Below are 24,829 nucleotides of genomic sequence, written 5' to 3'. Positions count from 1 at the left end.
GGCTTGATCTGTTTTAACTTTTTACTATGAGGTTCATTGTTCCATATACTCTACTACCTACTGTTCATGATTTGATATCTTTAGAGATATTAAATAAACACTCATAGAAATATCTGCATCTCCTCTCTACATAGTAGTTGCAGCTTTGGCTGCTATATCTGCTGTCTTATTTCCTTCTTTTCTACCATCTTCATATGAAACAAAAATTTAATTCGTTGTGTAAGGATATTTTTGGATTATAAAACAAGCTGTGAACAGCATTTGGAATTAATGTTTGCTGATGATTGATGGTTAATGGTGATACATAAGTCACTATTTAGATTATGAATGAGTTTGGAGCTATCTGTAAAAGGAGGAGCTGAAAGTGAATGGAAATTATGAAGTTAAATGGATATCAGGAAATAGAGTAATCAATGCTAATACAGTATATACAATGGGAGCCTTTATAATGAAAGATAGCAGGATGAGAGACAAGATAGGTCGCATTACATATTATGCAAGAAAGACAGCTCTGCATAAGGTAAGGGAGAAAAAACAAGTATCTAAGAAAGTAAAAGTTAGAAAGTATGAAGGATTCTTAACCAAAGAGGGTGGATATCCAGTAGCAGTAATGCTTGCACTCATAACCCTTGAGATTAATGTAAGTTTGCCACCTATTCTATTTTCCTCTAAAAAATTCAGCATATGGCCTTTAAAATTCCCTCTATTGAAAAAATTTGGTCTCATTCTCCCTATTCTGCTAATCTCTTTAAGTTTTCACTGCAATGTTTCCATATACCTTCATTTCAAAGGTGGGGTTTGTGCTTAATGTAACATCAACACACCTACAGAAACTTATAGACTTTGAATCTCTTCTCTGTAATGTCACTTGCTTCAGAATTTCTTTTCCAACTTCTATCTCCAGTTTTGCTCTTTTTTTTCCCCTTGATTTCACTGACTGCTGATTTCTTAAAATGTGTTACTTGCCATGCTGGTGTCTTTGTCTAGGACACATCAATACAGTACATACACAGAGTGACAAGGCTATCGCAAGAATGTGGGGCAATTACTTCAGCACTATCCTAAAGTGCATCGAGGATACTTGAGTCTGTTCTTCTAGTGAGGCTTCCCCCCTTTTCTACACACTACTGACAACCAGTTCAGCTTTAAAGCAAACCACTCAATTGACACCTGCATCTACATCCTGAAAGAATTGCTGAACTATTACCTATCATCAGCCTCTCCTGTTTTCCTATGTTTTGTAGATGTGAGAGAAGGATCTGACCAAGTAAACTACCTGAAGCTCTTCCTGAAGCTGCACAAATGAGGCACACCTATATTTAATTGGCATTTTATGTTGTTGGTTCTCCACACAACAATCCTGTGTCAAATGGGGTAACGTATTGTTGTAGACCTTCGGATGGATGACAAGGCATTTTATGTTGTTGGTTCTCCACAAAGTAATTCTATGTCAAATGGGGTAACGCATTGTCATAGTCCTTCGGATGGATGATGAGGAGGGAGTGAAGAGAGCTTCGGAAGAACCTGTTAGAGGAAGAAGATCAAGAGGGAGTCAGAGAATTAGATGGTGAGATAAACTGAAGGAAGACATGGAGAAGAGGTTTGGTGGAGGATGATGCCTTTGATAGAAGGCAGTGGAGAAGACGCATCAGGCAACTGACCCTTTAACGTAGGGATAACTGTGAGAAAGAGGATTGTCGTAGACCTTTGGCTCCCTAAACGGACTCTGGCAAGGGGGCATTCTCTCTCCATACCTGTTTAATATGTACACAGATGCCTTGAATGTCAAACTGAACCCACTCTCAATCGGATGCACTATCAACGAAACACAATAAACAACCTCTGTTAAGCCAACGATATGGTTCTGATATCCTCATCAGTGCAAGGTCTCCAGCGACTCATCAACACTTGCCGCCAATATGCAGGAATTTGATATCCTATATAACAAAACCATGACCCAGTGTATGTCAATGCTCCAGAGATCGCTTAAGCATATTGCAAAACCACTAATTTTCTTCAGAAATCACTGTTTGGAATTCATGCATGAATTTCCATATTTGGGCCACATTATCATGGACAACGTACGAGATACGGCAGACAGAACAGAGGCATCGTAAACGATGCGCAACTGGCAACATGATTAAAAGGAGGTTTGCCTTCTGTCACCGAGACACAAATCAGCTGCTCTTCCACTCACAGTGCTACAGTGTATATTGGTGTTCCCTTTGGACGAACTATACCCGAGAGACCATGAAACGTATCACTGTAGTTCACAATGACTTTCTGAGATACCTCACAAACACTCCTAGCTATCACTCCGCCATGCAGATGTTCATAGAAAACTGCCCAGATAATTTGAAAATCACTGTTAGGCGAACAATGTCCCGTCTGATCACCCCTCTGAGAAACAGCTGCAATTCACTCATATAGAGCCACCTAACAGTGAGGCAAGAAGATCTAAATTGTGGGAAAGATGGGCTGATGAGGCATCTGTTCCTTAAATGAATTATTCTTTATTGTTGAAATTACGAAATGTCATCTACAGAATCTGTCATTATTATTTTATTATTATTACTATCATTATTATTATTTTTTTTTTAGTCTGTCACAGTCACCCTATTTGACTGGGTGGTTTTTATAGTGTGGGGTCCCGGGTTGCATCCTGCCTCCTTAGGAGTCCACCACTTTTCTCACTATGTGCGATGTTTCTAGTAGCACACTTTTCTGCCTGAGTCCTGGAGCTACTTCAGCATCTACTTTTTCCAGATTCCTTTTCAGGGATCTTGGGATCGTGCCTAGTGTTCCTATGATTATGGGTACAATTTCCACTGGCATATTCCATATCCTTCTAATTTTGATTTTCAGGTCCTGACACTTAACAATTTTTTCTCTTTCTTTCTCATCTACTCTGGTGTCCCACGGTACAGTATTGCGACATCAACGAGTAATACTTTCTTCTTGATTTTGTCAATCAACTTCACGTCTGGTCTATTGGCATGTATCACCCTATCTGTTCTGATACCATAGTCCCAGAGGATCTTTGCCTGATTGTTTTCTATCACTCCATCAGGTTGATGTTTGTACCACTTATTACTGCAAGCTAGCTGGTGTTTCTTGTACAGTCTCCAGTGGAGGGCTTTTGCTACTGAATCATGCCTCTTTTTGTACTGGTTCTGTGCAAGCACCGGACATTCGCTTACTATGTGGTTTATGGTCTCATCTTTCATATTGCACTTCCTGCATATGGGTGAAATGTTATTTCCATCTATTGTTCTTTGGACATATCTGGTTCTTAGGGCCTGATCTTGTGCTGCTGCTAGCATTCCTTCTGTTTCCTTCTTGAGTTCTCCCCTCTGTAGCCATTGCCATGTTTCATTGCTGGCCAGTTCTTTTGTCTGTCTCATATAGTGTCCGTGCATTGGTTTGTTGTGCCATTTCTCTGTTCTGTTTTTCATTCCGGGTCTTCGTCTACTTTTATGAGTCCTTCTTCCCATGCACTCCTTAGCCACTCGTCTTCACTGGTTTTCAGATATTGCCCCAGTGCTCTGCTCTCTATGTTGGTAGGGAATGGTGTTTGTATCCTCTAGGTAGTTGTATAGCCTTTTCGCTGATGATACCTGTTAGTAACTTCCACATTATTGGTAGGCAGGTGACAGGCCTGTAGTTACTTGCTATATTTCCCTTGTTCTTGTCTTTCTGTACTAAGGATGTTCTCCCTGTGGTTATCCATTTGGGCACATGGTGGTTTGTGATACAATGCTGGAGTTGTTCTGCTATTTGTAGGTGTAGGCCCTTGAAGTTTTTGAGCCAGTATCCATGGACTTCACTGGGACCTGGGGCTTTCCAGTTGGGCATTTTCTTTAGTTGGTGTCTGGCTGTGTCTGTCGTGATCTCGGTGGATCTTTGTTTTATTCTACCCATTTCTTCTGCCTTGATTTTTCCTAGAGCCATGTTGCAAGTTTGCTGTGTGATACCGGATTGCTCCATATGTTTTCCCATAGTCTCTTACTTGGTTCAGCTTCAGGAATTTCCTGGTAGTTGTCTTCCCCTCTTAGTTGGCTGTATAGTCTTTTCTGGTTGGTTTCGAAGAGTTTGTTCCGTTGGTATCCTTTAATCCTGTTCATGTACTGTTGGATCTTGTGTGCTCTGGCTTTAAGCCTCCGTTTTATATCTTCTATTGTGTTGTTTAGTCCCTTCTCCTGTACTTTGTATTTCCCATTCAGTTCCTCTCTTGTTTTTTTGCTTCTTAGCCTCTTTTCTGCCATCTCTTTCAGTTTACTCAAGTCAGATCTCATAGCCATGATTTGTTTTTCCAGGTGTCTTTTCCAAGGCGGTTGCTCTTTTGGTTTCTGTTGGGTTGGTTGTGATGGTGGTGTTTGTATCCCCATGAGTTCTATTACTAGTCTTGCTCCTGCATATTCCAGGTTATTTGTTTCTGTGATACTGGTGGTGTCGATTAGTCTCATTATTTCATTAACTTCACTCGTTTTTTTCCCTTAATTTCTTTGTATTGTAGGCTTTCATGGAGGGGATCTTTGTTCTTTCTGTATCTGGCTTCATCCATTGTCTGCTCTTTCCCACCCATTCCGACCACTCTGTTACATCTTTTCTGTGTCATCATCTCTTAGTTCGTCTTCTTGTCCTTCGTTGCTGGGTGATATTTCTCTTTCCAGTTCCTCTCTTTCTATTGTGGAGAGCCAGTTCTTTTTCTTTATGTTCCTTACTTGGTCTGCCAGCCTCTGTTCTGTTTGAGGGGTGTTATTTCTCTCATTCCAGATGTTGACCAGTCTTCTTCTATATCCTCTTTCTGTCGGGTTGCTTCTGATGTAAATTAGTATCTCCATATTACCTTATTTTCTTGTCTTGTCCATTTCTTCATCTGGTTTGCCTCTATAGTTCCAGTCTCTGTTTGCTGGTTACTGTCATTGTGGTGGTCAGTTGCTGGATGACGACCTCCAAGTACCTGACTGTCCTCCCCGTCGATTAGGTTGTATACCTGGCTGCATGATGAAACTCCTCTGTTGCCAGAGGTTCCATTTACATCATTGTTGTTTATTCTGTAATTTATTTCCATCATTGCTGAGTTTTGCTATTTAACCCATAGCTGGACCCTACCCCACTGAGAATACGTACTCATTTACAGCTGAGTAGACTGAGGAAATCATAGTATCCTTTCCCAGGAATCAACGCCGAGGAGAGTGGTCACCCATCCAACGACTGACCAGCCCCAATGTTGCTTCACCAGTCCATCGATGAGCTAAACCATTATGCCCCGGTGCCCTGTATCATTATCATTATTATTATTATTATTATATTTCTATTTTTATTGTTATTATTGATATTTCTATCATTACTGTGATTAATATCATTGTAGAGTTTTGCTATTTTCAATTTTCGTATTTAGCCTCCTGGACTCGACTTCTATAACCACCTAAGGTCTCTAGCTAGAAATTAATTGTATGCAAAGAAGTCACCTAAGGTCCATAGCTAGAAATTAATTGTATGCAATCTGTTTTTTTAATTGTTATAATTTTTTATGTTTTTTACCACTACAGGTATTCTCAATATTATTACTGTCATTATCATTATTATGAGTACTACTTTTTACAAGTCTTCAGCAACTGTGTGGATATTGCTGATTTATCATTTTTTATTATGTTATCTCATGTATCTAGATTGTGTATGGTATCGTCTCTACTTTGCATATTCCATGGCCTTGAGCAGAAATAAAATCTATTATTATTATTATTATTATTATTATTATTAATAATACCAAGAATTTGGGTTTGAATTGCAGATAAAGTTCTCTAATTTCATATCACGATAAATTATTAAACTGATCTGCCTCAACAACTATCAAAATTGCCAAACAATCACTTTTTATCTTTTAATATTTCCTTATTACTGGCTTTTAGCCTTCTCTTTCTCTAATTATGAACTTAAGTTAGTAGTGGAACAACAGCATAAGAAAAATTCATAACTCATGTTTATCCCTACCCACCTCTCCCACTCTTTTCATTATTCATCCTTATCATAACTCTCTCTCTTTGTGGTAACTTCATGCCATTTAACATTTCCTATCCTAAAACTATCAATCCCAGCATCAGCACTGATTGACACCTAAAAGAGCTCCTTTCACCCAGTTAACTCATATCCTGTGCAGAAGGATGAATGAAATGAATTTTTATAACTATCATTATTCAAAATAGGCAAGGATTTCTATGGAGAAAGCCTCAATGTCCATTACCTTGCAAAGCAAGCTTCCCCTAATAAAACAAACCTCATGTATGTAAATGGAAAAAAAAGAAGGAAGGAAATAACCTGAGACAGATATTAAAATATCTGCATACAAAAACAGCAATGTAAAAACTTTGGTAATGGTGCATGGAACTTTAAAATAGTATTCCTACAGCTTCTCTTGAGCTGAGCAGTGACATCAATAAAACTGCTACGTAGGCCATTCCATAGTTTTACAGAAAAGAAACAAAACACTTTCTACACTAGCTGCTATGATCAGACAGTCTTTTTCTATCCACATCTTTCTAACCATCAGGCCTTGTTTATATATCATCATGATCAATTAGCTTTAAAAATAAAGAGGACTTACATTGTAGCATCTTTGCATAAAATCTGACAAAAATGATTATAGTAAATAAGCAAGTAAGCTACTGCAATATGAGTTTATAAATTACAGGAGACTGACAGCAATATCATGGTATAATAAGATAAAAGTGCTGAAGGTCATTAAAAAAAGTATGGGTACAGAAAGAACATTGACAGATAGGCTTTGAGCATCCTCATCTTAATTGACAACATCTGATTGAATTACAGTAAACAAAAATAATGCTTCAGGGGTATTAAGAGGGAAAAAGGAGAATTATACAGCACAGTGAGGAAACATGATCATCACATAACAGTCACTGAGGTTCTCAGAAAAAATACATATATTAAGTTTTCTGGACATGTGAAAATGTTTGTTAATGAAAAGGTTAAAAGGCATCTAGTATGGATGAACTATGAATCATTCATAAAAATCTCACATGTAGATGATTCTATGAATCATCCATAAACTCTCACAAAGCATTACACATCTCCTTGCAAAAAAACTTTACTTCAACACAAAATTAGTTAGTCATTACACAAACACAGACAAACCCTATTAATTATACAGTACTTAGTTGAAGAAGTTGACACATACACATAAGCGCACTTGGGTTTAAATGGGTATATTCTATCACTGTATTACATTTTCCTCAGCAAATCTAACCTTTATACGAAAAAGGGATATATGCCCTTCCAATAAGCAGGCAATATATGGAGTATATGTAAATCCACTCCTAACTACATTGTTGAATGTGTTGAGGAGTGAGTAAGCCTGAAAAGAAGGATTAAATAATGCATTCATACCAAATATGTATCAACTTATACAGTGACACAAATGTTTTGAACTGTTATTGTCATAAGCATAAAAACTACTTTGTATGTCTGCATGGTTTTTATTGCACGTATCTCTGCATGGTTTTTATTGTGTATGCAAATTTCAAAAGAAATATCTCATAAATATGGGATACTCAGAGAGAGAGAGAGAGAGAGAGAGAGAGAGAGAGAGAGAGAGAGAGAGAGAGAGAGAGAGAGAGAGAGAGAGAGAGAGAGAGAGAGAGAGAGAGAGAGAGAGAATTAATTTTATGATGCCAAAAACCTTGATGCAAAATATGTATACCTACCTATAAATAAATGGACATGTTCACTGGTTTGGGGACTGCTGTCAACACTGCTATGGCAAATATGTTATAAACCTGCAAAATGCTTTGTAGCATACAAACTACTGCTTTAGTAGTGTCTCTAAATTGCAAAGGATTTAAACTAGATAAATAAGAACAACAGCCAGAAGCAAGGAAAATACTCTCTATGAGTTTCAATAATATAAAGAGGAACCTCTGTTGTCAGCTACGTTAAATCTTTATGAGAGTCATAAAGATGAGTCAACAACAATTTTAAAAATCTGTACTATTATTTAACATTAACTGCTGCCAATATAGCTTACAGATTTCACAAACATTGGCTCCCATTCACAATAAAACATTCCACCTTTGGATCCTGTAGATCTCCTGTTTCTCCCATATTTTAACAAACTCTACGAACAAAGCAGAATAATTTAATTAGGCTTTGGGGATAAAACAGTCTATGGTATATATTCCTCTTCTAGGTACCTGTCATCATGAGTAACTCGTAAGTAACTTTGCTTTTAGTTCAAGGGAATTCAAAAAGGTTTTATATAACCTAAACAGTTAAGCATGGGAAAGATCCTAACTGCTATTTCTCATTTCTTCTGAAACGGATGGCTAATGATTATTTCTTCCAGCCTCAATACACTTCATTATTTTCATTTTTAAATTGTATTTCTCTAATCTATAATGTTGTAAAAAGTTGATATTTAAGTCCTTACACAGGCACACTGAATCTAGAGACTCATTTCTTGACAACAAATAAGCAAACAGGAAAAAAAAGGTAGTGAATATTCAACCTTGCCAGTCACACCCTACAGAACCTTGATATGTACGAATCTATACTTAGTCATATCAGTGACAGACTTCTCAGTTATTATTAATGGCATTTTATTAAATCTGAACTTAAGTATGTTTCACAGTGCAGTGGTCTAGGACTTTGAGTATTGTTAGCTTTTACTAGACATGACAAGACAGCACAGCATGCATATGAGTCTTGTTGCCATCATTCAATCTTCAAAAACTTTTCTAGAACATTACGTGAGGGTTACAGTCAGTGGGGTCTGAGGTTGGACTTTACCAAAAGAACACTGAGATGATGACTTTTGACCTGCAAAGTGAATCCATTATAATCTATGTAAGTATTTTTTTTTTAGCTCTCAAGTTGAACTCAGATGCTATTTAAAACCATTACTGATGTTAATAAAACTTTTAACAAGTTAATTTGATTTTCCCTTAATGGTTCTTTTTTAAAAACCATACATAAAAAAAATCTAACTTCATTTCCAAGACAAAATATTGTTCCATTTAGTATATCTAAAGGTTTTCTTCATTTGCTGCACATAAAGAATCTAACAGCTTTTAATGCAGAAAAGTTTAAGCTTGTCTCCTGAGGCCACTGGCTAACTACATAACAGAACTTTGTAATAATTGACTTAAGAACATAAATTTTATTAATGCAGTATAAAACCACATAATCAGAAAACATGAGCCCGTAACTGGAGGAGGCACTGCCTCAATCATTCTATTAATAGCAACAGCAAAAAATGACAAGTTTTTAAAGTAATTTGTATTTTTTTCTAACATACAAACCTGAGGTCTTTACATATGGGATTAACTTTCAGCAAGCTGGAAATCCACCCGTTAAACTTTTGCAAGGTGGTTATGGTAACAGTTACCGATGGTAGGGCCATAAGCACCACCAACTAAGTCAGTGCACATTCAATTCTATGCAGTTTACCTTTTGGCCCAGGTAAGAGAATGAGGGGTGGTAAGAGGTGGACCCTTATGTAAAGACCTCAGGTTTGTATGTTAGGAAAAATAAAAATTACTTTAATAATTTGTCATTTGTTCCTACACGAATACAAACCCTTGGTCTTTACATATGGGAGACTTACCTCTGGAGGGAGGATTCTGAGTAAATCTCTGAACTGACAGATAGTTTGGCTCACCTGGGTACTCTCTTCCCGGTAATGGAAGAGCAAAGGAGGAAAACCATACCTTTGATCTATTGAACAAGAGAGATGTTCAATCATCAGACTTCCAGGCATTTTGAATTGAATGCATGTAATATACTTGAATCGAAAAGGTTTGGATGAACTCACAGTGTCAGAGACTATAAAGCTAAGAATAACCAACTGGTTTGCTCATAGTCAGCCCCCCTCTCCCCTTGCTACAGAGAGGGAAGAGTTTGCATCTACTAATCCAAATAGAGCTACATTATAGAATACTCAGTCATCTAGACCACCTGCATGCACGCCAGTCCAGCATGTGACGGCTCGTTCACTGTTCCTCTACCCACTGGAAGAGGAAGGAAGACAGGAGAAAGGGAGGGGGCCAGTCCCACACACACACCTTCTCCTTGCAGCCATACACCTTAGGCGAGATGCAACCTGTCCCTCAAAAGCCGGGTGAACTACATGACTTGTTGAGCATCCACCATGGGGTCCAAGGATCTATGGACCAAGGCAAAAGGAGATGAATGTGATCTGCATGATTACATTCCATCCTAGTGCTCGACCGACAAGTTCTTCCTGAATGCAATGGACAGACCAATGTCTCTGGTCTCCAAAGATCCAGTCCAAAATGTACTGATGTCCACCAAGAAGTTGCAGGTACACTCATTTGATCAACTCACTAGTCATAGAAACGACAATTTCGATCGGACAACTCAAAGCTAATGAAATGTCATTGGCACTGGACTGAAAGTCTAGTCTTGCGAAGTCAATATAGATGTCATACTGTCATTGGCACCACAGGACCATACAGGCGGAATGATCACTCTCACTGATCACTTTCGAAACGTGTAGAACGAAAAAAGGCATAAGCTTCCAGATGCAAATGGGTACCAAAGATGTCTTACTTTATTCAAAGATGCGAGAAGACACAACAGAACAGCGCCAACTTCAGTAAGTTGAGAAAGGATTATGATCAAGCTTCTTCAGAGGTTGAATGAATTTCCGGAAGTCAAGGTGACACAATCAACTGTCTTTATCTCCTGACTTCAGCGAATAATTGTTGTAATTACATCCAACTTGCTTGGGAAGTCTGGTTGACAACTGTACTGAATGTTCTTCTGTCTGATCGTGTACCTGCACTACAATAGAGCAGATGAAAGGACACTAGGACCTTCTGTTGACCACAGCACTACCGTGGTGGTGTTGTTATCGTGCTGAGGAATGTCTATCTTGGATCTTGAGACTCTTGAAAGTCTAAAAAGAACTTTTTAAGATCCACATAATATTCTCTCCTCGGGTTGTGGATCAACTGGAGATTACAGCGACAGCAGCTACTGCTTACATCTCCTACTACTCACAGGGAAGTGAGACTACATCAAGTCAAAAGAAATGGAGCTCCTAGACACTACTTCTTGACTGAGTAGGTACCAAAAACAAGTTGAAACTTAGTTAGGAAGTACTGTTTTAGTTAGGAGGTACTGCTGATCTCCCGATGATTCAGGCAAAACGACGGGAAGTTGTAAGCCCAAGACTTGAATCATGGATGTGAAAGATGTCTCCTAGGTGCCAACAACATCTGAAGTTTCTAGGTCACTTATTTAGTACAGGAGCACTATGCCCTAAGGCCCACGAACATAGAAAAAATGCAGAGAGCTGAATTTTCTACTGAAGTCACCTTAAACCATACTTAGTTCATTGGAGTAAAGTTTATTTGAGTTAACAGTGAGCTCGCTGGGTAATCCAAGGTGGAGGCAAGATGGCCGCCTTCAATAAAAAAAACCACTTTCTGAACTAATGAATATAAACAGATGTGTTATATTCTTTTTTATATGACTTTAACCTGAGACAGATCGATTCTCATTGTATTTCTAATATGTGTAAAAGATTCGGCCATATTTAGCATTTTAAATAAAAATTAGTAACTTTCTCAAATTGAGCATTGTGTGCTTTTACATTTTTATGCAGTTCAAATAACTCTATTTTTCGTACTGTACTTGTTTGTCCAACAGCTTATGACTTTTATATTTTGAATTATCATTAATCAGAAACTTTTTTCTTTTTGACAAGATCTGACTACAGGAAGACAAGATGCTTGAGAAGTGTGTTTTCCACAACCAGCCAATTGACTCTGATCGTGGTAGGAGGGGTCAAAAGGGATTGGATAAGGTCGTGTCAATCAGCAGTGAAATGAAAGATGGATTGGACCAGCTGCTAGCAAACAGAGCACTTCCACTTCCTATACACAAGAGATGCAGGCAGAATTATCGCTTGCCTAATAATATTAAGCAAAGGAAATGAGCAGGTCTCAGACAGTCGAATCTGACATAAAGAAAGACTGTTGATTATGCTATGACAATAAAACAACCTCTAGAGAAGTGTGAGAAAATACATGAATCACCAACTAAGGACTTTATCCACTCCATACAAAAGAAATGCATAGAATGTTCTGATACATGAGGCAACGATGTACATGTGCGTATTCAAAACATTAGGGATACTGTGGATGCCGAGGTGAAATACCATCATGCATGACAGATTAGCTTTCCTTAGGGCTGGAAGTCTATGCAAAATCCCAGGAAAAGGCCTAATGGTCATCCTAAAGGGTCGGTCGATCAGGTGAAGAATTTAGGTTTTCTTCAGCTTTGTGAGGTCTTAGATGAAAATGTCCATGTGGTGTTACATGGAAGCTGGCCAGCCAGATATTGTCTAAGGCTTTAGCCAACCTCAAGAAAGGATGGTTGGTACTGAAATGTTCCTGTGGACTGATTAGCACATTTCTCAGACCTGGTACCTGTGGTTTTCTGTACTTTTAAGGGCAACTGTGCAAATCTACCAGTAGTAGCAGCAGACTGAACTATTGTCGTACGGGGCAGGTTTTCTTCCACATTCTCTCTAGCTGGCATTACCCCTGCAATGCCACCTAGATTATGCCATGTTCCAAATCCAGTCAATGAGTGTGTGTAAATATCAGCACTGTAAAATACAAAATTCACAAATGTGTCAACCCCTTCATACACCTCTCCAGTAGGCAGTATTGCATCATAGAGACGTAGTACTTCTCGGTAGTCATCTGCAAATGCTAGACTGCTGAGTAAATCTACTAATTCAAGTGACTCTAGTTTAGCATTACAGTACACTGATATTTCTAAAAGAATTGGGGAGATGAATGACCTGAGGTAAGCAGCTGATGTCACACTGTGTGATATGGCAATCTTGTGGCATCTGTTCTTGATAATTTGACTAGGCAGCCTCTATAACAGTCTAGAAACTGTTTCTTCCATCTTGTCTTAATTGGTCACCTCCAAAACTTTAGGATAATGGGATCTATCATTTATGACAGTTTTTATTTCATCCTCCATAAAAACCCCTGCCATGTCAATAATTTCTTTAGGTGTTAGTCCTGTAACTTTATGATGTTCTCTCAGTATGCTATTGCCCTCATTTCAGAATGCATAAACTGTATCTTTACCATGATGACACGTGATGATCATGTGCTCATTGTACCTTTCTTGCAGTTTTGACTTCAGCTGTTTTGCTGTGTACACTTCACCGTCTCCAGATAAGTCTTTCAGCAGGGAAAACCACGGCCATGGTCAGGTGAAGACGGAGAAGAAGAGAAGGAAGACTGCAACACTTCTTCACAACACGGGAGAACTTCTCTCGAAAAACAATGTCGACTCTGTCAACCGATGCTTTCATGAGACCATCAAAAGACAGATCCTAACCCTTAAACACCAAGCCTCTATTTACAAAAACGTCTCCCGTATGCCGGCGGCGTTCGGGAGTTAGCGCCGAAGCGGAAAAAAATTTTTTTAAAAAAATCACAGCACGCTTAGTTTTTAAGATTAAGAGTTCATTTTTGGCTCCTTTTTTTTTTGTCATTGCCTGAAGTTTAGTACGCAACCATCAGAAATGAAAAAAATATCATTATCATATATAAATATTGACATATATGACAGCGCAAAAAAAAAATTATATAATTTTATACAAATCTCGCTGTGAGCAAAACGGTTAAAGCTAATGGGTTATTTTTTTTCTTTGTATTGTACACTAAATTGCGATGATTTTGGTATATAACAAATTGTAAAACGATCAAAGCAACACAGAGAAAATATTATCACAAAATTATGCATGAATTCGTAACGCACGGATGTAAAAAAATGTTTTTTTCAAAAATTCACCATATATTGAAATATTGTGCTAGAGACTTCCCGTTTGTTGAAAAATGAAGCTAATTGATTGAATATTATTAGACTGTAAGTGTTTTAGCTTACAATTGCGTTTTTCAACCATTTCGGTCGAGTTAAAGTTGACCTAAAGTAGGATTTTTCTATTTATCGTGATTTATATGAAAATATTTCAAAACTGATAAAAGCTACAACCATGAGCTAATTTCTGTTGTATTCTACATGAAATTGCACACATTTTCATATAAAAAAGTTTATGTAACGACTAATGTAAACGATGCAAACATTACGACAACGTGATTTGAAAGAATTTCTGAGATGTTGGCCGAGTTACGCGTGCAGACGTAAGGGAAAAAGTTTTTTTTTTCAGAGATTCACCATAAATCGAAATATTGTGCTAGAGACTTCCAGTTTGTTGCAAAATGAAGGTACATGATTGAATACTACTAGAATGTAAGAGTTTTAGCTTATAATTGCATTTTTTTACCATTTCGGTCGAGTTAAAGTTGACCAAAGGTTGAAATTTTGGCACTTATCGTGATTTATATGAAAATATTTCAAAATGATAAAAGCTACAACCATGAGTTATTTTCTGTTGTATTCTAAATGAAATTGCGCACATTTCCATATATAAAACTTTATGTAACGACTAATATAAAATGGTGCAAACATTACGACAACGTGACGAAAGAATTCTGGCGCGGATGTAGGGAAAAAGTTTTATTAAAAAATTTACCATAAATCGAAATATTGTGCTAGAGACTTCCAATTTGTTGCAAAATGAAGGTAAATTATTGAATATTACTAGAATGTAAGAGTTTTAGCTTACAATTGCGTTTTTTGACCATTTCGGTCAAGTCAAAGTTGACCAAAGGTTGAAATTTTGGCAGTTATCGTTGTTTATATGAAAATATTTCCAAACTGATAAAAGCTACAACCATGGGTTGTATGTTGCTGTATTTTACATGAAATTGCGCACATTTTCATATATAAAAATTTATGTAACGGCTAATATAAAACAGTGCAAAACTTACGACAAAATGACGAAAGAATTTCTGAAATTTTCGCAGAGTTACTTGACGGCGTAAGAAAAAAGTTTTTTCAAAATTCACCATAAATCGAAATATTGTGCTAGAGACTTCCAATTTGTTGCAAAATGAACGTAAATGATTGAACATTACTAAATTGTAAGAGTTTTAGCTTACAATTGCGTTTTCCGACCATTTTGGTCGCGTCAAAGTTGACCAGAGGTTGAAATTTTTTGTAGTCGTTGTACGGTACGTCCACTCGGCACCCAACAGACAATTTTAGTCGACGTATGATACGTCCAGTCGGCGTTTAAGGGCTAAGTAAAAGTCACCACTGAGGTAGGGGGTACAAAGCTCTGCAAGGAATACACTGCCGACTGAGCGGAAGAAGAGGCCACCACCACAAAAGGGGTTCTAAAGCTCTGAGTGATACACTGCCAACAGATCCAGATTCCGGAACTGTAGGTCTACGAAGAGGTGAACAGGTTAGCTGCTGCAGCCACCGACTCAAAACACTGGTTAGGGTACACCAAAGACTGATGTGGCATCACTGGTACAATCAAAGGGAGAGCATTAAGGTTAGCAACTTTCCAGGCAGACAACACGGGAAAGCAAGAGGACAGGAAATGAGACAATAGGCCACTGTAGGCTGGTACTACTGGAAGGCCTAGAGAAGCCTAGATGCAAGCCAACTTCTGAGCCTCCGAACCTGAGATAGAACAAGATGGCATTGCTTCCTCCCTCACATGGGGAAACCCCACCCCCAAACGCCCCGAGAGCTGGGGCAGCCAGAGAGAATATCTCCTGACACCTCAACTGAAACTTCCAAAGACAAAGATATGGAAGAATGGGAAGGGGTAAAATCTTCCAAGGAAGAATAAACTGGCGGAAGATTGGGAAAAGAAGGAACCATAAGGAGGCTGAGAAGCAGCCATCAAAAGAGGAGAAAACCCCTTCCAAGATGGCGCCTTCTTCCTCCTCTGACGCTTCCTCTTTGGAAAAATCCTCCACTGCTCAGGAGGCCAAGAACAACATTCAGAGGGGAAGGGAGCGAGCATTTTTAACTCAACCCCAAAAAAAAAAAAAAAAACAAAGACAGGGCAAGAAACAAGACAGGAACCATTGACACGAACTCCCACTGGTCGAGGACAAGTCGGGACCAAACGCACTGTCAAAGATCTTGCGACATCTGAAAGACTAATACATTACTGCGTAGTCAAAAAGAAAAAAACACTGTTTGTTCATGAAAAGGCATTTCAGAACAAGGAGGAAAAGAATGTCGAAGGGGGAAGTTCTTAAAACGAGGTTGAGAGATGTCTAAAAAAAGAACAGATGGGATCAAAAATTGGAAACTATCCTTCCAAATCACCACAGACACATGAATAAAGAAAACAGAATACATGAAACAAACACCAAGGAGATAGGTGTTGGGAGATGAAGGTAAAATGATATATAAGGAGAAAAGCTCCAAAACTTATACAGGCTAAAAACGAGTCAATATGATTAAGCAAGAATAGTAAAATGATATATTAGTGAGACAAAAACGTTGAAATGTTCCAAAATATCAATATATGCTTATACAGGCTAAAACGAGCTTTTCAATTATGAAATTACATAGCAAGAATACGCCGATCCGACGGAAGAAATATGCCCCAAAATGGCAGAATAATCATAATTTAGGTTTTTTTGATGACATAAAAAAACGTTTTCAATGCACCCAGAGCATTAAAATGTTTCATGATTTTTGACGATTTTCGACGATGTTCTCAATATATGCTAAGCTAGCAAGAACGGAATCGTAAACCGGGACCGCCTGTATAAAAAAATATATAAAAGCAAATATATTCAAACACAGAAGAGGTAGTCAAATGGCAGGACAGAGGAATATGTGCATCTATACTAAACTGCAACCAAAAAAACTGAGTAAAATTGAATGCAACCCATACCATCAGTAACTGTTACCATAACCACCTTGCAAAAGTTTAATGGCTGGATTTCCAGCTCACTTAAAGTTAATCTCATGTGTAAGGACTGAGGGTTTGTATTCATGTAGGAACAAAGATAGACTATGAAGAAGTCACGTTCTTTAGAGATGAGGATGAATAAGGCCCTTTTCTTGAGTGTAAAGCTTAATGTACTGCTAACAGTAATCCCTCAATTATCCAGATTAATAGAGCCAAGGGCATGTTGGATAATGTCGAAATCCGTATAATGACGAATAAAAAACCTAGGAGTGTGCAAGGGCAACTCCCTACCCTTCCTCATCTAACATTGTCAATACAACACAGTGGTGAACACTTAAAAAAATACTCTTATGAATAACCACCATTACACTTTAAACAGAAAAATTTGTGTAAAAAGTAATTATCTACCTTATTTTCCCATATCTGAAAAAAAATTCCACAAATACACTTAAAAACAAAAACGAGCAACCCCCTTCATTTTCTCTCACATGCAACAAGTTCGGTAGGCCACATTTTTCATTTGCAGCTGTAAACTTTAACGAACAACCACCATCACACTAAACTGACAACTTTATGCAAAAAACAATTATCTACCTCATTTTCTCATGTTTGTAACAAAATAAACTCCATGAATTGCACTTACAAACAAAAAAGCAACCTCCCTTCTTTTTTTTTTTTATATGTGATATTCATTTCGGTACGCTAAACGTTTTTCATTTACAAGCAGTCCCCGCTTATTGGCAGCATCAGTTAACGGTGTTTCGATTTTATGACGCTTGGCTAACAACATTGTTGACCAGATTTTCCAGCACCAGTAAGTGATTTTTGGCGCAGGTAAGTGGTTTATGGGCATTGGTGGGTGGTTTATCAGCGTTAATAAGCAATTTTCAGCACCAATAAGTGGTTTATCGGTGTCGGTAAGCGGTATCGATGCAGATTGCCGCTCACAGCGTCATAAACGACATTTATTACCATAATTATTGTGATGTTCTCATTGTTGATGATTTTTGGTTATCGGCGCTCGGTCGGAAACGGAACCCACACCATTAACTGGGACTGCCTGTACTATAAAATACAATGCACTGTTCACAGACAAAGTAAACCTCTTTTTTCTCTCGTATGCAACACAATATGATATTTTACACAATTTTATCAAAATAACTCTAATAATACTATAAAAATACTTTTTACTCTCACTTACCTGTTCTTGCTGCCTATCTTGCTTAAGATGGCCAGGTATTTTAAAAACTTCTAAGGAGGTTTACTAGTTCTCATCTACTTCCTCCTCCTCCTCCACTATCTCAACTGTGAAGTAAAAACCAGCATCTCCTCCTCCCTGTGCCTCCTGTGACCCCTGGAGGACATAAGTGGTAAAGTGGTTGGAAGAGGTGAAGAGATGCCTAAAAGGTCAGGGTCATTGAAGTGGGGTAGCGACACATCAGATTCTTGGCTGAAGGAGCCCAGCATATCGACAAAGGCAGAAGATGCACTTGGCCGCAGTTCCAAGCTGAAGGACAACTGAGTTACCAAAATGGATGGTGATGTGCTTGGGTACACGAGGGTTTGGGATCTAAAGTTTTGAGAGCAATTTTCAGCACCATAAGTGGTTTATCAGTGTCGGTAAGCGGTATCGGTGCAGATCGCTGCTCACAGCATCATAAACGACATTTATTACCATAATTATTGTGATGGTCTGGTTATCGATGAGTTTTGGTTATCGGCGCTTGGCCAGACACGGAACCCACATCATTAACTAGGACTGCCTGTACTATAAAATACAATGCATTGTTCACATACAACCCCTTTTTTCTCTCGTATGCAACACAATATGATATTTTACACAATTTTATCAAAATAATATCTAATAATGCTATAAAAATACTTTTTACTCTCACTTACCTGTGCTTGCTGCCTATCTTGCTTAAGATGGCCAGGCATTTTAAAAATCTCTAAGGAGGTTTACTAGTCCTTCTCTACTTCCTCCTCCTCACTCCTCCACTATCTCAACTGTGTAGTAAAAACCAGCATCTCCTCCTCCCTGTGCCTCCTGTGACATCTGGAGGACATAAGTGGTAAAGTGGTTGGAAGATGCGAAGAGATGCCTAAAAGGTCAGGGTCATCGAAGTGGGGTAACAACACATCAGATTCTTGGCTGAAGGAGCCCAGCATATTGACGAAGGCAGATGTACTTGGCCGCAGTTCCAAGCTGAAGGACAACTGAGTTACTAAAATGGATGGTGATGTGCTTGGGTGCATGGGGGTTTGGGATCTAAAGTTGTTGAGAGTACTTTGATGATATGAACGATAATTCTGCCTGGCAATGACATGCCTTCTTAACTAAAATTTGTGCAGCTGAATTCAAGGCCCCAGGGAATTCCATGGGGGTCAAAGTTGGGGTGCTTCGTTATCTCTATAACTGCATCAAAGGTCATTCCTATTTGCTTGTATGGGGGGAGTTGCTGTGAAACAATGTCACTGTTGTCATCAGCAGCTGCTTCTTCACCAGCAACTGCAGCAGCATCTCGCTGTCGGAGAGAAGTTGGTAGTCAGGGTTCCTATCGTCGTCATTCAACCGCTCCAATATGTCATCCTCTGGAACTTCCTCACTTCCAGTTGTGAGTGTGGCATGGAAGTTGTTGACCTCGAACCCTTGGAAGTCCATCATGGCCTCTTCTCCATTCAGAATACGGTTCCAGGCATGGTTAAAGGTCTCTACAGTATGTCCTTCCAAGCACCGGCAAAGTTGTAGATAGCAGACTTCAACAAATACTTTTGAAGATTCTCCAGGGTCCTTTCCCTGTGTATCCAAGCCTTGCTTTTCTCCTTCTCGTCTTCCAATACAACCATCACCTCCCCCAGGAACATCCTCTGGTAGTGCCATTTTGTTTAAATAATAACACCTTGGTCCATTGGCTGAAGAGTGCGTTGTATTAGGAGGCAAATATATGACCCTAATATGACCTTCATCACCAACCAATTGAGCAAGATGTCTAGCGATGTCAAGGTCCTGTGTCTGATGACGAATAACCTCCTTACAAAAATGATTATGGAACCAATCAGAAATTACCTTGGAGGTGAACCAAGCCTTCGCCGAATAATACTAAATCACTGGGAACCTATACATCAACCCTTGCAGGACACGTGGTTGCTTTGCATGTCCAACTACCACTGGTTTGCAATGATGCCCACCTATAACAAGCAAAAATACGTTACTTGGAAACCTTTCAACCACAAAAATTCTTTTCCTTTTCATCAGCCAAGGTATTTGTAGGTAAGAAACAACAGAACAGACTTTCAAATTAGCATCAGGATTATTCTCACCAACAGCCGTTGTTACTGAAACCACATTAAGGTAGACTGATCAATGTCATCATGAGGGCCTTTTACCATGACCATGCGGGCTTGACTCTTGGCCTTCTTTTCACCGAATTCCATTGCATACCTTTCCAGCTTGCCCTAGGAAATCTTAATATCATGCAGGGTTGACTGGGCAATGCTGTACTCCTCCATTATATGTGACCAGGTCCTACAATGCACCATCTTCTCAACAATTTCTAATTTCTGTTTAAGGGTCAACACCTTCCTAACCCTCTAAGGACAGGGTGGGGCCATACACACAATCAACAGCATTACACACAACACAATCATGACCTATAATGCTGGACGCACTGCTAAGAATGCCACATGATCCACATGTAAGTACTGTACAGTTAACACCCTACTTACAAACATTCATGTTACAAAAATTCAGATACAAACAGACAGTGTCACAGTTAAAATTTTCTTTTGGAGCACTCCCCTTTGTCATTCTGAGATACGAATAAACAGGGTGACAAGTTAAAACTGTATTTGGAGTGCTCCCCTTTGCCACCCATTAGTTTAAATTTTGCTCTGCACATCTATTCTGCTAGTAAGAATTTTTGCAAAGAACAGAACACATGGAAGAAGAAGAACCTCTTCCTTTAACCCCTTCCCTGATTATCCTGAGTACTCTCATGATCAATTACCATGTATTCTTCTTACAATCACGTAAATATACTCGTCCATGCTCGTATAATATTCCTACTAACAGGCAGTTCCCGGTTAATGGCGGGGATTCCATTTCTGGCTGAGCGCCACTCACCGAAAATTGCCAATAACTGAAAATTGCCAATAATTATAGTAATAAATGGGTTTACAATGTCGTAAGTGCCAATAAACCTCTTATCAGCACTGTTAACTGCTTATCGGCGCCAATAAACCACTTATCAGCACCAATAAACCACTCACCGATGCCAATAAAACCACTTAATGACAATAACCCACTTACTGACACCGAAAATTGCTTAATGTCCCCAAAAATCTGGTTAACGGTGTCGTCAGCCAAGCACCGTAAAACTGTTAACCGACACAGCAGATAAGCAAGGACTGCATGTATTTCTATCTTCCCAATTTCACTCTTTAATTGATGAATTCCCATTTTCTACATTTCTTCTCCCCATGAGAAACGTTCAGTACAGCAAGCATTTTTGTCAATAGATGGTTGTGTGCACTGTTTATTTTGTGAACTTCCACTGTCAGGTGCTGCTCCTCCAAAATTCTCTCCAAGTTCATAACTTTCAAAGCATGGAAAAAATACTAAATTTTGAATGTTGCATGAATCAAAAATTTTTTTTTCTTTTTACCTTTCTAACATATAAAGTAATTCTTTATAATATTGTGCTGCATGATTTAAAAATACAGTGAAAATAGTATAGTCTATACATAAAAAAACTATGCACTACTGTACATATTAAAAATCAGCTTAAGAAAAATTCAACATACAAACGGCCGGCCAGGAAAAATAACTTGTCTGTAAGTCGGGTAGTGATTATACTGTACTGTAGGTATGAATGTAGTCCACTTGAGAACAGTTCAAACAAGCGACTGATCAAAAACAAAGAGAGAAAACAGTCTTTGATTCCAAGTGCACTGACTCTTTCCGGATGTAGCCAATCAACTTAGGTTTATGACTCTATCAGCCATTTAAACTAAAAAAAAAAAAAAAAAAAAAAAAACAATGACATAGTGTTTCTGCCAAGAGTGAGAAACATGAGAAGGTGCATGGTTGGACATGAGTACTTATCTAACCACGCACCTACGATTTGCTCCTAAACAATGACATATCCATGTCAGCCAATAACAAGTGATAAACAACAACATTACACGACGTATTGAGTGACGTCAAGCTTTTGAACCAATAACAATTACGAAAGCTAACTCTTTCCCTCTGTATGTTCATGAGTTTGTTTCTTAGTGCGTTACTGTATCATTAGTTTACATTTTTTTTTTTTTGGTTTGCTTAATTTGCTGTATCATATTTCATTACAAGTTTAGTTGACTCCAAGTATGGTTTATCACACATATCAAAACAGCAAAAAGAATACTTTATCACTGTTGATATTTCATCTCTAATCACCGTAAAAATATTCAAAATGTGAATTTCATATGTAGACAACACAATACCAAGCAGGCTGTAGCAAGTTCACTGATGCCATCAAATGAGTGCATGCATATCTGCATATGTTTCCATTCTTTATGCTTTGCTTGATTTACTGTACTGTATTTCATTACAAGTTTGGTTGACTCTAAGTATGACTATCACACATATCACAACAGTGCCCAAGAGAATATTTTATCACTGTTGATATTTCATCTCTAATCACCATAAAAATACTCAAAATAAGAATTTCAAACAGAGACAAGACAAAACCAAACAAGTTGCAGCAAGTTCACCACAGTCATCGAATGAGTATGTAGATATGTATTACATTTATCTTTTGGTTTGAAAAAATTAAAAAATTAGAAAATACAATAAAAATATAATCGAGAACACTGTAGCATAAAATATAAATAAAAAAGGAGTGTGTGTTTTACTGTACTTAGGCTTTAATGTTAATGTACCTCAGTTATTGTTCTCTCTCCCTCTCTGCAAACTGCCCATCCTCTCCCATGGCACAAGTCATCCAACTGCAACCCCCACCCTGGAAACTTCTTGAGGCTTCCCCCAACCCTAAAAGCCCTTTCTCAGTCTGAGTGTATGCAGTGTTACCATCATTTTTGTAAGGCCATGCAGCATTGCCAACCAACAGATGGTGGATTTTTAAAATTTTTAAAAATTTATATACATCTTTGGGGCCTTCATTTGGGTGTGTCAGAAAATGTTGAGTGTCAGCTAATGTCAAGTGTTGGATAATGACGATCCGCATAATTGAAGAATTACTTTACACTGAAATCCTTAAGCTTTATGAGAACTACTGTCCTCATTGTCAGCCTGAATGCAACTGAATATAAATTTCTGCTTGGACAGAAAATTCATATCAGGTTCCTACTCGACTTTCTGACAACTACAACAGTCCGGTTTGTTGCAGTTATGCTGCTGCTCTGCTACTCTATTGGAGGGGTTAATCCTGGTTGTGAATCAAAATGTTGAAATATCTGACTTTCCCTCAGTCCATTATTATCTTCCCTGAAGATTCTGGAGAGCTATGTTTCTCTAAGGATAAGGCTGGAATTTACCTTTTATCTGCTACTGTATCAAAAATTGTTTTTTTCCAGCCACTATTGGTACTGAATCAATTAAGACCCCGTCCACAACCCTGTAGTACCTTACATTATTCTCTCTTTCTCTTAGTTGCTTTCCTTTATTGCTATCCAACTGGTAAATATACCTTGCTTTTTTAAGAGCATTGTCAATGAACTAAGTGGGACATGCACAATCAAGGAAACATTTTTTTGTGACTTATCTCTTTGTCTAAATAAGTCAGGTCACAGAGTCTATGGGCCCTTAGAAAAAGAGCTTTGGCTACTCCTTTTTTTTTTTTTTTTTTTAAATTATGATAGGAAAAGTCATTAAAGTACAAATTTGTCTGTGTGTATGTGTGTGTGGCTTTATAATACACTTTTGTTTTGAAACCCGTCTTGCTTTTTTCTATTCATACATCTAAAAAGGGAAGGATATTGTCTTGGCTTTTTTTCAATGTGAATTTCCATAAAATTCACACTGGAAAAGAGCCAAAACAACATCCTACCCCTTTTAGATGTATCAGCAGAAAAAGCTAGGCAGGCTTCAATATTCAAGTGCGCCACAATGCTCTTGAAAAAGCAAGGCATATTTACTATTTAGAAAGTGGAAAAGTAGTTGACACAGAGGAAATAATAAAAACACCCTATCACAGTAAACTAAATGAAGTCACCAAAAAATTTTGAGGATAAACGACACATTTATCGTTCTGCCAATGCTCTCCATAAACCCCTTAATAAGAAGAAACTGAGAAAATGAATAAAAAAGATGAAACCTGGGTGTACATTACATGTAACAAGTGAAATTTGCAAGGTATATGACAAGTGAAATTTGCAAGATATCTCAAAACATGCATTGGGTGTATGTTATCAGTTGTATCCCACATACTGTTGAGAGTTTGACCACATAATGAATTTTAAGGATAGCAAACTTTTACACAAAAGCAATAATGTAAAGTGTGATAGGGTTGTGGAGGGGGTCTTAAATAATTCAATAACAACAGTGGCTTGAAACAAAAAATCTTTAACAGTTTGGATAAGACAAATGCCAGTCATGTCCTCAAGGAAACTAAGCTCTCCTGATTCTTCAGGGAAGCTAAAATCCAGAGTTATTCCTTGGACTGAGGGGAAAGCCAAATACTTGACGATCTTGAGACACACCCAAGATTAACCCTCCCTCAATGAGCAGCAGATAGGCAGCCTAACCACAACAGACCAGATTGGTCAAGTTTTCAGAAGATTAAGAAAGAACCCAATATAAATATTCTGTCCACACAAATTTTTTTTCAGTTATATTCCCTCTGATGATGAGGATAGTAGTCCTCATAAAGCTTATGGATTTTCAGGATATCTTTAGTTATACATCAAAATTTACACTCTAGAAAAGGGTCGTAATTTATTCTCACTATAGGTGTTATGCAAGAACCT

At 38.1% G+C, this 24,829-nt stretch overlaps 1 protein-coding gene across 10 annotated transcripts in view; it reads right to left on the bottom strand.

Moving 5' to 3' along the window:
* Window positions 1-24,829, bottom strand: part of LOC136828667 (ATP-binding cassette sub-family C member 5-like) — a 323,720-nt gene that overhangs the window by 165,685 nt on the left and 133,206 nt on the right. The window contains exon 12 of one of the 10 annotated variants that reach the window (XM_067086731.1): window positions 7,268-7,375. The exons of the other annotated variants lie outside the window; for them this stretch is intronic. Within the exon in view, the coding sequence (XP_066942832.1) occupies window positions 7,268-7,375 (108 nt within the window). The remainder of the gene's footprint in view (window positions 1-7,267; window positions 7,376-24,829) is intronic. 10 annotated transcript variants of the gene reach the window in all.

This window comes from Macrobrachium rosenbergii, chromosome 43, assembly GCF_040412425.1.
Source record: "Macrobrachium rosenbergii isolate ZJJX-2024 chromosome 43, ASM4041242v1, whole genome shotgun sequence".
Classification (NCBI taxonomy): domain Eukaryota; kingdom Metazoa; phylum Arthropoda; class Malacostraca; order Decapoda; family Palaemonidae; genus Macrobrachium; species Macrobrachium rosenbergii.
The sequence above is the reverse complement of the archived record's forward strand: the minus strand, read 5'-3'. Positions and strand labels throughout refer to the sequence as shown.